This window comes from Lepisma saccharinum, chromosome 2, assembly GCF_977018435.1.
Source record: "Lepisma saccharinum chromosome 2, izLepSacc3.1, whole genome shotgun sequence".
Lineage (NCBI taxonomy): Eukaryota > Metazoa > Arthropoda > Insecta > Zygentoma > Lepismatidae > Lepisma > Lepisma saccharinum.
The window spans coordinates 85,489,143-85,505,561 of record NC_139230.1 but is presented as its reverse complement, the minus strand read 5'-3'; the positions used below and the strand labels follow the sequence as shown (position 1 = coordinate 85,505,561).

Genomic DNA, 16,419 nt, shown 5'->3' with positions numbered 1-16,419 from the left:
ATCTACACTAGACTATTGTGCTCCAGCGTAAAGTAATATATCCCAGGGCCTAAACTATAAACTTCAAAAAATTCACAACTGTTGTATACATTTCATATTTAACTTAAAAAGAAAAGAACATGTAACCCCCTACTTAAAGAAATTTTCTTGGCTAAACATTAACAATAGAAGAAAATACTTAACACTCACCTTGATGCACAAAATACTTAAGAGTGACCCCCAAAAATACTTACTCGATAAGATATGCTCTCGTAGAACTTCGGTCCAACATACTATCCGCAAGAAACACAATCTAAAAATCCCTAAACATAAAACTGCCACCTATAACAAGTCCTTCATTATTACAGGGATAAGGGAATGGAACGAACTGCCTGCACAATTGACTAACATTATTTGCCATCAAAGTTTTAAGAAACAACTAAAGAACTTACTATTGTCCCAACATTAACCTTCATATGTAAACAATTGCACCTGCACTTACACATCACACAATGCATACCTAACATCCCCCCCCCCACCACACACAATGAACTACTGAAGACTTATTACTAATCTTTTATACTTATCAATTCAATGTATCATTTATTATTGTATAATCTTTATATTATCTTTATTGTATTATCATGATAAATGTGTTGTTTATTTCTATGTTTTTATTCATTTATTGTATCTTTGACAAGGGTTGGTTGTAAGAACGGCCCACGAGGCCGAAACACGCCTGCTTAAATAAAGACCATTCTATTATATTCTATTCTATTTCCTACCCATGCTCTCTTCTTTACACAACCCAGTGTATGTGGTTCACTTTTGACCAAAAAGTGACTTCCATCATCACTGGCACAGTTATTAAATCATTTTATAATTATCTGATGTGTTTGAACTTGAGATGAATTGACACCACTCTAAACCAATACTGACAAATACATACGTACTGAAATGATACCAATTACAACCCTTCAGATATTAGTGGAAAATATGTAGATAAATGAACAAGTTTAACCATTTTAACTTTTAGTTGGTCTTTTTCAATGATCTTATGAAATTAATTAACAGAACTAAACCTGTTGAAAGGACTGAAGGAACACTTGAATGCAATTAACATTATGTATCAAATGTACACACATGTTATTTGTAAAGCCATACACCCTTGCCATATAATTCTGTAGCCTGTTCTATGTTTCACAGCACAGGCACGTGCTGTGAAGCCCCCTCCAAAATTTTTCGATTTACACTAGATAAAATGAGATTTTTGGCTTGTGTGTGTGAAATATAAAATATTGTGATTATAATTTAAAGAGAGATATAATTATAGAGGAAAAGCGGACAATGTTCTAGAACCCCGAGGGATAACACTGTTATTAATATTATTGTATGTAAACTTTTCTTGCTCTTTCGGTGTTGTCGCAACGAACTTCAGCATTATTTAAAAAATTGTCAGCATTTGGAAGTTGCACAAGAAAGCACTGTTGAAGGCAACGCCATGAGTCGGGCCATTCGTTGGATTACTAATTCTCTGAAAAGCTCGAGAGGGGACGTTCTTGAATAACAGGTGGAGTCAAACTACAAAACATTTTATGTGCGGAACATTCCAGAGTATAATATGGATATTAATATGCGGATTCAATTTCACGGTTGATCTGTACAACACAATCATTCAATAAGACTTCAGGAGTAAGTGTAATAGTCGATTAGTGATCAGACAGTGTCCATTGACAGTTTTATAAGATGTAGAGATTAGGGAGGGGGGGGGAGAACTAGTGACACATTTTGCTGGAAAGTGATGAAGTCCACCACTATTACAAGTTCGGGTCCAAAGCTGAAGACATTGCCGACAGTGTAGTGCTAGTTTCGGGTCATGTGCCGAAGAGATTGAAGGTCTCTAAAGTAAATATTTCAGCAGTAATGGGCATTGGAGCATCATTTTTTTTAAAAAGAAAATTGGAAATAAGCTGCACAGATCGACTGAAATTCTAAGTTTTGAGTGACAATTTATTACTGACCGAACCAAGTTTCCTGTATGCAGTCCGAGAGTTTCGTGGGTTAAAAAAGGACTTTTAAGTCAACTGTTTTGGAAAAACACTCAAACACTAACTACCACAAATGGGCAGCCATGAAGGCCAAAAATTTTATGAATGTCGAGAAGAGAAAGCAAGATGTTGCCTATGTGGAAATTTTAGCGGGAAAAGCAAGCTCGACCATGACTCGAAAACCAGGGTCTCTGGCATATACTGTGCCATTCTTTGTTCTACCAAGTGAGCTACCGAGTCACCCTTGGCTTCGCTTGATCTTTTGCTGTCACTGTAGAGCAATGGCACAGTATGCCTGGTGGAACCTGCATTTTCCGCTAAAATTTCTGCATAGCACATCTCTTGTGTATGCCCAAAAGTAAGATGTTGCCTGTTTAATTAACAAGCACAGAAAAAGGACATAGAATAAAACTAAGGGACATTCCCACTGGCTGACAAGATATTTTTCTTCTGTGGTCAACACAAGCTGCCGTTTCAAGGTGACAATGAGATTGACCCACCAGGTTTCACACTGAAGCTACAAGCTATACGTGTCGCTTGAGGATTTCAAAAATCGAACACAGGCTTGTGCAGCCTGTCGTGCCGCTACGGTGTGAAAAGTTTATTTTGATTGGGTCGCTCATTGCAAACCATGTGTGTGTGCCTTCGGTCTGAATTCTTCCTAAATCTTGAAGATCCAAATCACAAGGCTGGAAAATTAGGATTTTTGTTAAGGTTATGTTTCGAAGGCACGCGACAACACTATAAAGAATCATATCCAAACCTGGGAGAACACATTCGAATGGGTCGGACCCTGTGGCTGAGTGGTTAGCACATAGCGCTGCGATGCCAAGGGTCCTGGGTTTGAATCCCACTCGGGCATGGTTGTTTGTGAATGTCCATTCATCAATTTCATCATTTCATCACTCATCCCCATCTTCGCAAATTAGCCAAGAGGCACAAAACGCGAAGTAAAATAAACTAAATCAAATCAAATCAAAACATTCGAATGGATTGTCCATTGCATAACAGCTTCGTGAAACGGACACATACACGTACTGAGATCGTTTTGGCACAAACACAAAGTTCGTACATTTCAACAGAGGAGTCGAGTGATAAAAAATGCCCCGATATCACATTCTGAAAGAAAAAACAGCAGCTTAAACAGTGGCAGATTTAGGAGACAGTTGCTCTCCATTTCTGGCCCTGCACTATGGCTTTTTAATGCTAACCATTGTCTACCAAGAAAAAATAGAAATTTTTTCGCCCCCTGCCCCCCCCCCCCCCCAGTTTTGGAACTGAATAGCCACCATCGACCTTAAACCTTGCGAGGTTCTACCTATACCCCCCCCACCCCCGAAAAGAATTTCTGGATACGTGCCTGTCACAGCATATATAAAATGTTCTGAAAACTGATAATGCACAAAACGTTTGTTCCAAGTGTACTTTATGCACAGGTGGGCTAAAAGGAACTGGATCTACAGTTTAAAGTACCATGTGCCTCCACCAGAAATCAAATAAGTTATTATAGTTATACAGTCAAATCTCGATTCTACGACCCTGGGTATAACAACCCTCTCAAAGTAACAACCCTTTTCCCGGGAACCGTGAAAAATTTAGAAAAAAGTTGAAAAATTTGGGAAAAAAGTTGAAAAATTGAAGGAAATCAGCCGAAAAATGTGTTTTTTTTTTCCACTCATTCCTTTCACGAGTGCTCTGCCACTCACAATTGGGTCTGAACTAAAAATAGACACCACCACACCATGCTTGAGTGATATCCAATAGCACTTGACCTCTGCCCTCCCCTCTCTCAAGTGCACCAATGTTACCCTGCACCCGACGGCCGCTACCCAACATGCCAGGCTTGTTTTGCTATGTTTGCTCTTGGATACGCGAGAAGAAAAGATCAATTGGATGTTATTTTAAATCAACCTTGACTTGTTTCCTTGTCCTAAGAGCTGCTGAAAACTGGTGGGGGAAGGGGGGGAGCAGACCAAAATGACTGCTGGACTTGCAGTCTTTGCCAATGTGTATGGCACATTTCATCCATAAATACAACACCTTGAGAGATAAGATCGCAGGAATGTTCCAAAATACAGACGCGTGGCACCTGGAAGTCTGGCCCATCTGTCCAGCTCTGACCTAGAGTTCAGCAGGTTCCCGTGAGTGAGCGAGCAACTCTTGGCTTTGTAGCTGACACCTTCCGGTAACAGCTTTCATTCAAATCTTGTTGTTTGTTCCCTGTAACACTTCATAAAAAAGCTAAACTGTTAGAGATAATCAAAACGACATTGACCAACTAAAAATCGTCAACCCGCTTAATGCTTTGTCATCCAGGTTTCCATAAAAGTTTACTTCGATCTTACGTTCATCATAACTCCTGTTTCCCACTTCATACGTTTTCCTAATTGTGACGATGTCGTAATATCTGCCAAAAAAGTGTTCCCTTGGCTGACTGACTTCTCCCTCTTTTCCTGTCAGCAAACATGGGGGGGGGGGGGATGCCGATTGTTTCAGCCACGATTTTCTTGCTCGTGTGTGCACACGGACTGATTACAGGTGAGGATGGAAGTGGACCCACCCCTATTCCTTTCCTTTGACGTCTGAAATGGGGCAACCAGTTCTGGATATATTGTTGAAAATGAACAAAAACCATAGAACAAGTAAAAAAAAAAGTGCCCCCCCCCTTTCTCCAGCTTATTCTCTGCCACTGGTGTGCACGGCAATGTTGATTAATTGAAGAATTCAGGTCCTATTCTTTTTTATGCTGTTGTCTGTATAGGAAATATTGCCCGTATTATTGTCTGTTGCATGGTAAAACGTAAAGCAAGGGTCATTTCTTTCTTCTTTACACTGCTCTGCTGTTAAAAGTACCACCTTCGACAGTTCCGTTATCTTTAAAATGCTGGGATTTTTCTCTTCCGCCACCTGTTGCTCGAACTTCCTGCTGGTCTCCTTGTTTTTACGCTGCATCTGGCACCAGTGTTTTGTCTAGCGTCTGCAAAGCTCTTGCTTGCTGATAACAGCAATGACTCATCCAGCGCGAAGGAAAAATTTATTGTTTTGAATCTCGCAAAGCTGTTTTGATTTGACGATAATGAAATTCGATCACCAGAAAGGAAAACAAGAGTTAAAACAACTTCATGTTCTGCACCTTCTGTTCTTATAAGCAAAACTGTAAATTTAATTCATATCAACCTTTTCTTTAGAACCATTCATGTGAAAAAAAAAAGTGCTCAATGTAGGAATGGTCGCTGAGAACGATTAGAAGACAATTATTCAAGGGGAAAACTTTTGGAGGAGTGGGTGTTTGACATCGAGAATACTCTTAAATCCAACATTAAATCGTCGATTAACGTGAGAGTAAATATTGATCTCCCATTTTGATATGTAAAAATCAGAAGTTTCATAAAGCTTGTTTTCAGTTCATTTTATGCTGATGGGCTAATCAGGACTAAATATAGTTTAAAGTGAAATTCAATACCAAACTCGAATGACTATCGACTGCGATGCTGTTTAATGACGTGTCCTAGAATACGTGTTGGGTGAAAACAGATCGCAAGTTGCACGTTTCATGCTGGATTACAATGCAAGTCAAGGAAGGATTTTGGACTGCTCCCTTGAATGGGGGAGGAGGGTGAATGAAGTTGGTTGGAGAAAAAAAAAACGTGACTTTTTTTACGATGTATTTTACACAGCCGAACCAGAACAAAATTTACAGCCCCTACCTATTTTTTTTTTGCCTAGAAAGGTTGTGTTGTTTCTTCCGAGATATCTAATCTTACCAGTTAATCCTGTAACAGACAATGCTGTAGTAGACCCATATAAAATCCAACATTCATTCTGCCCGATTATCTCCCGACTTTTGCTGGCACCAGTCTGACTGGTGTCAAGATTCTTCAAGTTTCGCTTGCAATAAACGAGAGATTGTTTTCCTTTCCATAGGTCTCAGTGCAAACGGGTTTCTCATGAACTAGAATTGTAAGAATTTCCTGGAAGAGCAACGACTGTGCACAATTGAAAGAAAGTAACATTATTTTAAATCCTTTTTTGTGAAAACGTTTTCATGTTCTATTTTCCTTCTCACAACATGTGTCCTGTGCATAACAGGTTGTATAACTACCAGGATGCATGGTGTTACCATCTCCTAGGCATCTTTGTGTCAGTTTGAGCTCCGTTTAAGCTGAAAATTGGTGCAAATTCTAATAACGACCCCTTCGAAATAACAACCCTTTTCCCGGGAACTGTGAAAGGTCATTGTATCGAGAGTTGACTGTATGTTGATCATTACAATCAATCAATCAATTAATATATTTCAGCTCTATCTAACAGCATTATCTATAATTCTATCTGTTGGCACTGTGATCAAAAATTTATTAGATTCTTTCCAATACAGATATATTGTAAGTATGTAAAAACTAATGCCATTCATCCTAATATTTGTGGGCCTCTCTCATTCAAGATTTAAATTTTCATCCAACTAGCACATCCACATGGAGTGGAGTCCAAAGCAAATTTAGAAAAACACACAAAATAGCATGCAGTCAAAAAACATCTAATTAATTTTTCACACACACTTCCCATTTGGATGGAAAGCTCCTAATTTCAATGCTGTAGGAGTATTCATACAGAGAGACTAAAAAGTTCACAGTACACATCACCATCAAACCACTGCCTCTTTAACTCGAACTTCAAATGTCGAAAAGAGATAAAAATTACTGAGGGCCAGAACTGGTGAATAAGAGCAGGTTGTGGGGGGATGATGATCATTCTGAACTTCTGTTCATCTGCAGCAGCCCTGGCAATGTGAGACATGCATGGTGGTGTATTATCATGTAACATATTTTCCCAGTACCTGTCATTAGCCCCCTTTTCTGATGATTAATTGGACACAGTTTAGTCAAAGTTTCTGCATACCATACACCATTAATCATGGTATTTCTGGGATGGCACTTGATAAGTAATGGGCCTATGCAGTCCAAAAACAAGTGAACTACATCTGAAATTTTGCCTTCTTGGGCAGATGAGAGTCCTTATGCTTCCAATGCACTGAAGTCTGCTTCATTTTGGAGTCATAACTTCTCGTCACCAGTTTCCAGGATAGACAGAAATAGACAGACTCCTTGCTAATTCCAAATTTTCATTCAAAATGTCAGTGCTATTTTGCTTTTGAAGTGGTGTGAGCAACATTTATACCCATCACTTTTCTCATCATCACGTCTTCAGTCAACATCAAATGAATTACCACTTTTGGAATGCCCATTGTCTCCTCTATTACAGAGACTTTCAATCTTCTGTCTGACGTCACTAGTTCATCTAATTCTTTAAGGTTTTCCAGAGTTCGGATAGTTCTAGAAGGTGATGGAGATGGTTCATCTCAAATGAATTTTCTTCCTCTCTTAGGACTCACTGACCCAATTGCACACCGTGGGAGGGAAGGTGAAGTGTCCTTTTATATATTGACCAAACGAGTGTCAATGTCCTTCCAGCATCAAGAATTCTATCACTGCTCAATACTTCAATTGTCATTGCACCATGATTTGCTCATATGGGTAATTTTCCATAGCCACAGCATCCACTTGGAAAGGGATAACAGAGTACAAAAAATTGAGTAAATGTGTAATGGTGTTAACATTATCCTATCACAATATGACATGTGTACACAATCACCTTATATGGTACTCCAAATTTGCCTTGGACTCCCCTTGTACAGTAAAACGTCTCCTAACGGACACCTCTGAATAGTGGACACCTCTAAATTATGGACATTTTTAAATTCCTCGGCAATATTACTTCTCAATAACGGACATTCTTAATGGACGTGGACACTGAAAACTACCTCCCAACGCAAATAAAACTTCTTAATAATGGAGAACCTGAAAAAAATAGTTCGCGATTCCTGGAATTCGATAAAACAATGGCCAGTATTTCGAACTAGCATGCATTGTTTCATGTTACACTGAACGTATTTATTTTTAAAAGTGCAGACAGTAGACAGTATTCTTTGTGGTTATCTTGAGAAGTGTGTGTCACTTCTGCTACGATGTTGCAGAAACACAAACGGCTGACTTTAAAGTAAAAAGTTGAAGTCATCAATGTCTAGGAGAAAGAGAAACAGATGAAGAGGGACTCAGTTTAACATCTGAACTGGAAACACATATTGAAAAGACAATTGTAAATAACTTTAAGATTAAGAAAAATATAGATGATTATTTTGGAAAATCTGGGTCTAGCCAGAAATAGTTAGAGCAAATTTAAAATTAAAGAGCATTTTGAATAATTTAAGAAAGGATTACACTACATGTACTGTATTTTCTTTTTTAAAATTTGTTATGTATGTAGGGATACTTTAGTAAAATTAAATTCACCGTATGTAGTACAGTATTTTGTTCCTTGAATGTAGGGAAAAAGAACATTATGTTCGTAAAGTACGTACTGTAATATGCTTATCCTATTGTGTAACATCCTACACTTTTTTCTGAATAGTGAACACTTCTTAATAACGGACATTTATTTTTTTCCCAGGCCTGTCCACTATTGAGAAGTTTTACTGTATTATGATTATAACTAAGCTATTACATACATTAATAATTACATAACCTACCTCTCTGTTTTCATGGTTTATATATCCATCTAGGAGTGTACCAGTGTGAAGTAAATCCCTTATTTTATTTTCGTACATTTCAACAAATGAGACTTTTACAACAAAACGTCTGTCAGGAACTTCCTACAATAAAACAAATGCTACTCATCACTACTTGTCATTACTGGAGGACAAAACATTAATTAATTAATCATTAAGCTTTCCCTTATGTATGCTTGTATGCCATAATGTTATATATTTATTAAAACAACTCAGTCAGTCACAATACATATCTTGTTTGATGGTAGGCCTACTTTTTGGATCAACCACGATCTCTTTTTCAGGGATGAGATACAAGTGCCATGGTAACTGCAGGAAACAACTGGTCTTTGCACATATGTGATCAAGAGGTCAGGATTATACATTTTAACCTATTTTGAGTAATTATTAATCATTTTCAACCTTCTTATAGCTTCTTGCACTTGTCCCCCATTCCTGACAAAGGATTGAGGTCAATCCAAAAATTAAGAATACAAACACACAAGCTACATGTTGCAACTTCCAGTTGTATTTATTTTGCTGTAAAATATCACCTTTCTTGTAAGTTACTTAGTGCAAAGGAACATATTTTGGAAAATTAAATTACAATGTCAGTTTTTCATCAAAATGTGTGTGTATCTGTGTGCCTACATTTTTACTTTTTTCCTATGCACAAGTATTATCAAGAAATTTCCACAGAAAGACTTCTTCATATTTGTAATGTTAGAAAAAGTACAAGGTAGATCTTCAAGAAAATCAAGTGCCAAATTTATCAAAATCAATAAAATTCTACTACAAGAAGAAAGGGTCTCAGAAACAATAAATACCTAAAAAGGGGGAGGGTTGGGCAAATGTGCACAGAAAAAGCACACAATTACTATTTAAAAACAAAGTAGGTACTTCAAATTTGTACTGGTCTTTTAGATATGAAATATTCAAAATATGAGTCCAGGGTGGCTACTCTAGAACCATGATAAAATTCAAGTATAATTCCTGGTTTTCAAGGTGAATTTTTTAAAAAAAATCAAGGCTACAAGCACATGTTTTCTCTATTTCAACTTACGTATTACTTCCTCTCACCACCCACACACATACACACACAAATATATTAACAATATAAAGGGTGTGTGTGATTCCAGTGTGTTCAAAAAAATATAATTCAATTAAATTAAACGGTATAGATATATTCAAAATATTTAAGGTGTGGAGTTTACATGTACCACTTCACATACTCAGACTAGAAATACAGTACATATACAAACAAAAGTCACAAATGGTAGGTTTATATTCTATTCTAAAAAAAAGTGTTAACTGTTAACTGTATAAGAATTTCAGACTACTTAATCATCTTCAAGATATCATTTCTAGCATGTCAGATATTGTTCTGCGAAGGATACTAACAAAGTAAATGGGTTGAGAGAATTCTGTTTTATTTTCCACGCAGCTTTACTTTCCTTCCTTGATAATAATAAAAATTAAACTGTGAAAACCTGCCTCAGGGCATTTATCAATATGTATAAATTCAATTGGATCTGGATTAATAAAAGTTGCAATTTTTCACATCTTCAGAGAAAAATTCAAGCAGAATTCACGCATAATTCCCAGACAATAATTCACGCAGAATTCCCGAAATTCAAGGAATTCTCAGTGAGTAGCCACCCTGGTCATGAAGAATTAGAAATATCTCTGAGTACTGCATATTGATGGCAATCATTCAATTCAATTCAAAGAAAAAATCTACTAGAAGGGACTAATGCTTTGGTGACACTGGAAATACATAGTAAACAAATCAAGCAAGGTGATGATGAACACATTTTAACTCAATTTGGTACAGTGATAAATGACATGACACAGTTAAGTCACACATTTTTCATTTGTAAAATAGGACAGTACCCAGGTAAACATGTTGGAATTTACTGTTCACAAGGTAAACCTTTATTTGCAACTCTCACAGCAGACATGTATGTGGATCAAATTTCATAAATCACTATGTATTATTACGTGTTACATTCTTTAGAACCCTCTCTCTCTCTCCCTCAGAGATTCTGAGGATTAAGTTATCCATTACAGGGAATCCAAATAATAAAAGTATTAGTTGTTACACAAGTGTTTTAACACAAAATATAATTCAGCCAGTCATAGTAAGCACTGAGTTTGTGGCAAGACAGAGTACAGAATTAAAGCAACATATGCAGATGATACAGAAAATCTTTACAAATAAGCAAGGTCATTATCATTCACAATATACCCAAAAATAATATTGAAAACAAAAAATAAACCCACACAACCTTAGAATTCAGTTTTCCGCGAATATGTTTTTCATTGTTCTATTAATTTCAGTGGCCACTGCCACCATCCTCATTGGAACTTGCTGAACAGCAACAGTCCAGCAAGTTCCAATGAGGATGGTGGCAGTGGCCACCAAAATTAATAGAACAAAAATATTAGAACAGTAAATCATCTTGAAATCCACTGACCAAATTCACACATATGTAATACTAAATCAGTCATCCATGGTTTCAGCTCCTTCATTGTCTCATCCCTCTTGCACCACATAATATATTTTGAAGATTTTTATTACCAAACTGTAGCCCAAGTGATTCCCCAAAATTTGTTACTTTTGTTTATTAATCTCTGAAAATATCAATAGAATTTTGAACTCTTGCAGCATATTCAAATGTATTAATTGATTTAGCTCAAATGAAATACTCAACCAGTCATCAAAGGACTATATATTTCCACCTATGCTAATTTTTAACAGTTTCAAAAACTTTTTGTTGATTACGTGTTTGCAGCTAAAACAACAAAACTTACAGAAATGTTAGTAGCTATATTATTGTGCTGCCATTTGGCAATAAAATATTTTAAATTTAATGTGTGAATTAGGAGGGGTAAAGGAGGACAAGTTACCAATATCATGATAACTGTAACAAATGTACAGATTTGAGCTTGAGCTTTAACAGCTGCTAAATTCCTTTAATACATTTGTGATAATTTTATTTTCTAAATTACGTTTTTCTTAAAACATTGTTTAGACAATATTTCTGGAGTGTAATGAACTAAAACTAATTTTAGGGTATTACTTGACCTACAAGTTCACATTTCCAAAATCAGTGTGTATTTTAGAAAGGAAGTGGGGGTAAAATTGCATACTTTTAACTAGATTAACTGCCGTAAATTTAAAGCTTTTGAGCTAACATTTTTAGAACTGCTATATGCTTCCCCACATTGGCTTGGTATAGCATTTGAGCAAAATTGATCAACACATTTCAAGATAGATGAAAAATTGACTTTCTGCATATTACAGAGCCTCCAAACTCTGCTGACATCTTCAAATCTCTACCCACAGTAAAGTTTCCAAGAGTAAGAAACAAAAATTGTGAGATTATCTTTTAAATTTAGAAATATAGTGCATGATATAGGAGCAGGTATGAAGGAGTAAGGGGGTGGTGAAGTTACCAATATTGTGCTTATAACTTCAATAAGCTGAAGTTCTTTCAGGATCTAGATACTACAGATGACTTGTCTAGTACTGCATTTGAGAAAAAATGATCAACATATTTCAACATGATCAACGGAAAATTTATCTTCCCTATTTACAGGTGCTCCAAATTCTGTTGATGTTTTCAAATACCTGCCCAGACTTTTTCAGGGATTAAAAGACAAAACTCAAAGAAATTGTAGAGCATTATTCTGACCAGTTTGGTAGTACACTTGATCCTAAATTTTTTTCATGTTCATATCCTAATATCATGTTATTAAACATAATATAATTGGGTCATTCCATGCCAAATCAACAAAGTTCACAACCCGACCATCTTGAAGATATGAAATCCTGAGAAATTGTAGCTTCCTGTGTGGCATAGTTATGGAGTTTGGGGGCTCGAAAATACAAAAAATTGTTGATTTTTAGTCTGTGCTTGAGATTTTCATGGATAATTGCTCTTACCCTAATTGAAGCGGCGTTACACCATTAAAACACCTGGCGTAACTTTCCCAAGTCCTGGAGTGTGTTGATTTCGTGTTGGGTTAAAGAATGAAGTCTCTCATAGTTCATGAACACAACTATATATTATAATAACGGATATTATATACACAAAGACACAGGTTATACGACGACGAAGTACCACCACTTGTGGTCGCGTCGCGCTCGCTCACACACACACACACGAAGACAAAGACACTCGAGTTCAGTCAGTCCTATTGCGTCATGCATATGACACGTACTTCACGTGGCAGACCTCCCTGCCATCTAGCGAGCAACTCTAACATCATTTTTAAATTTTAATTATATTACAGTACTGAACATCCTCCCCCACCTTGAAATACACATTTCAACATATTTTTAACCTTTAACACTGATTATAAAATTGAAATTACAATGTAGACTAACATATATAAACACTTCAAACATAACTTCTGATATTGAATATTTGACATTAACATATAGATTTTTCAAGTTTACTTCTCTACTTCAAATGGTAGCAATGATAATTTCACGATTGGTCTCTTACACAGTCCATTTACAGTCTTTACTGTTGCTGATCGCACTCTTCCATCTCGTCCGGCATTAACCTCTACCACTCTCCCCAGTTTCCATTCTTGTGGAGGGATGTTATCTTCTCGTACAATGACCATGTCGCCCTCTACGAAGTCTCGATGCTTCGAGAACCATTTGGGACGCTGCTGAAGTCTGGACAGATATTCCTTTGACCACCTCTGCCAAAAATGTTGCGTAAGCTTCTGCATTAGCTGCCACCTTGATAGTCGATTAAGAGGAGTCTTGTTGAAGTCCCTTTCTGGTGCCGCCACTAAAGAATCTCCAATGAGGAAATGACCTGGAGTTAAGGCTTGCAAGTCATTTGGATCCTCTGACATTGGGGATATTGGTCGTGAGTTGAGGCACGCCTCAATCTGCGTGAGAACAGTGTACATTTCTTCGAATGTGAGAATTGTGTTTCCAACTACTCTCCTCAAATGGTGCTTTACAGACTTTACACCTGCTTCCCAAAGTCCACCCATATGAGGAGCTCCTGGTGGATTAAAATGCCACTCGATCCCACTGGAAGCAATGAAATGCGATGTGGTTTCATCTCGTTCTGCTCGTTTTGTCACTTCCCGTAGCTCCTTCAGTTCCCTATGCTTGGCGTTGAATGCAAAGCGCCTACACCATGCTGCAACCCGCTGCAATTTACTCAGCGACGAGTAATTCTCAAATAATGTATTTTCTGCCGTCCTCACCATGGCTACAAATGACTGTCTCTGCTCTGATGTCACTTCATCAGTATCACATGTGTAAGACTCCTCCACTGGCAACACTGAATTTCTTAAAAATGGGGGGCCAGTCCACCATAAGGGATGATTAAGTAAAGCCGAAGTCGAGATTCCACGGCTCGCACAGTCTGCTGGATTTTCCTTGCTAGCAACGTATGCCCACTGTATTTCTCCTTCTTCCTGTATCTTCGCCACACGGTTTCCCACGAAAGTTTTCCATCTGCTAGGACAAGCACTAATCCAAGACAAAACAATTTTCGAGTCAGAATACGCTGTCATGGTTTTCAAGTTGACAGACAATGCTTTCCGCACTAAAGAAAGGAGGCGAAGTAACAGCACAGCTGCACAGAGTTCCAACCTGGGAAGGGTTATAGTTTTAAGGGGGGCCACCTTTGTTTTGGATGCAATCATCTTCACTTGCACCTGCCCATTAGCACATATACATCTCACGTAGACCACTGCTGCATAAGCCGCTTCTGACGCGTCGCAGAATCCAACCAAATGAATCTCCACGGTGTCTCTAGGAATAATGAATCGCTCCACTTGGATATCTTTCAATTGTGGCATATCCTGGCAGTATGCAACCCACTCTGCAGCCAAATTGCTTGGAAGCTCGTCGTTCCAATCAAGATCCAACTTCCAAAGCGTTTGCATAAGTAATTTTGCCTTCACGGTCACAGGAGAGACAAAACCTAAGGGATCAAACAGCTTCGATATCTCGGAAAGAACCAGTCTTTTAGTTCTAATCGCTCGTTTCTTCGGATTCACCACATCAAAACACAAGTAATCCATAGAAGGGTTCCACTGTATGCCTAAAGTTTTCTTCGCGTCTTCTCCATTAAATTCGAACTGCAGATTTGTCTCCAACAAGTCACAGGGAATAATGTCCAGCACTCTCGGATCGTTTGACCACCACTTGCGAAGCTCAAAGCCGCCCTTGCTTAGTAACTGTGTCAATTGATGATACAACTCGATTGCTTCTTCAGTAGAATTGGCTCCTGTTAGAAAGTCATCCATGTACACATGACTAAGTAAGCTCTTTGTGGCGAGAGGATAATTCTCTCCTTCGTCATTCGCTAACTGTCGAAGCACTCTTGTGGCAAGAAAACTTGCAGGCTTAGTACCATAAGTAAGAGTATTTAAACGGAATTCCTTGATTGGTTGTTCAGGGGTCTCTCTCCACAAAAGCAACTGAAAATCTCTATCTTCATACGCGACCTCTACTTGTCTATACATCATCCGAACATCAGAAATTAAAGCAACTGGATGGCAACGGAATCGAATCAAAATAGGAAATAAGTCTGGTTGTTGCTTTTCACCATTCATAAGTACATCATTCAAGGAAAGTCCACTACTTGTCTTGCAAGACACATGAAAAACTACTCTCAGTTTAGTCGAACTGCTGCTTTCATTTGTTACACAATGATGTGGAATGTAATAAGATGTGGGGGGTACCTTGGGGGCCTCATCCTCCGCCACTGGTGTCATGTGTTGCAAGGTGAGATATTCTCGCATAAATGCTTGGTATTGTTGTTGTTTTACTGGATCTTTCTGTAATCTTTGCTCTTGTGATAACAAACACTTTCTTGCTCTCTCTTTAGAGTACCCCAATTCTTCCCAATTGCTCTGAAATGGCAAATTTACGACGTAACGTCCATCTGTTTTGCGACGATGTGTAGTTTCAAAATGCTCTTCACATAAGTGCTCTTCTTCTGTTACCAACTCTCTCTGCGGCAATTCTTCCATCTCAAAGAATTTTCTTAATGACTGGTTTACATTATTTTCTTCAACTGACACATGAAGAGAGGTGAATGAATGTTTTGAAGTTTGTTGCTTTACTCCTCTGCAAATAACCCAACCTAAGCGAGTTTGAATGGCAATCGGTTCTCCTTCCTTGCCTTCTCGTTTTCCTCTCATTAGCAGCGACGCATATATATCACACCCGAAAAGGAGGTCAATGTTTCCCCTTGTATGAAATGTGGGATCAGCAAGGTCAAGTCCGCGTATGTGACTCCAGCTCCCGGTGTTTTGAATAGTCACATGTGGCAGTGGTGACGTAATCCTTTTCACCACCAACGCAGAGGTTGTGTAGGAATGTTTACCGTCTCGGGACTCAATCGTGATATCAACAGCTGAATGTGACTTCCCAACGTTAACAGAAGAAATGCCTGTTACTGACACAAACACGCTCTTTCTTTTCAGACCTAACATTTGAACTGCATTGGCACTAATAAACGAAACCTCACTACAACTATCCAATAATGCACGGAAGGGCTGACACTGGTTATCTTTATTCTTTATGTTTGAAACTGCTGTCGGAAGTAACACTTCAGTGCTCGATTTCCCGTGATCGGCCGCTAAATGTGATGTCACAATCTGATGCGAAGTTGCCAAACTTCCTTGGGGGGAGGGGGTCACTTCACGATGAAGGGATGTATGGTGTTTCTTATTGCAAGTACGGCACAAACTAGCGCTGCATTTACTTACCTTATGAAAAGAACTAAGGCAATTATAGCA

General features: G+C 38.0%; 1 protein-coding gene across 5 annotated transcripts in view; it reads right to left on the bottom strand.

Moving 5' to 3' along the window:
- cos (kinesin-like protein costa) overlaps window positions 1–16,419 on the bottom strand; it is a 181,767-nt gene that overhangs the window by 124,075 nt on the left and 41,273 nt on the right. For all 5 annotated transcript variants that reach the window (XM_083117471.1, XM_083117474.1, XM_083117469.1 and 2 more), the window contains one exon: window positions 8,611–8,733. In XM_083117471.1, coding sequence (XP_082973597.1) covers window positions 8,611–8,733 — 123 coding nt within the window. The remainder of the gene's footprint in view (window positions 1–8,610; window positions 8,734–16,419) is intronic.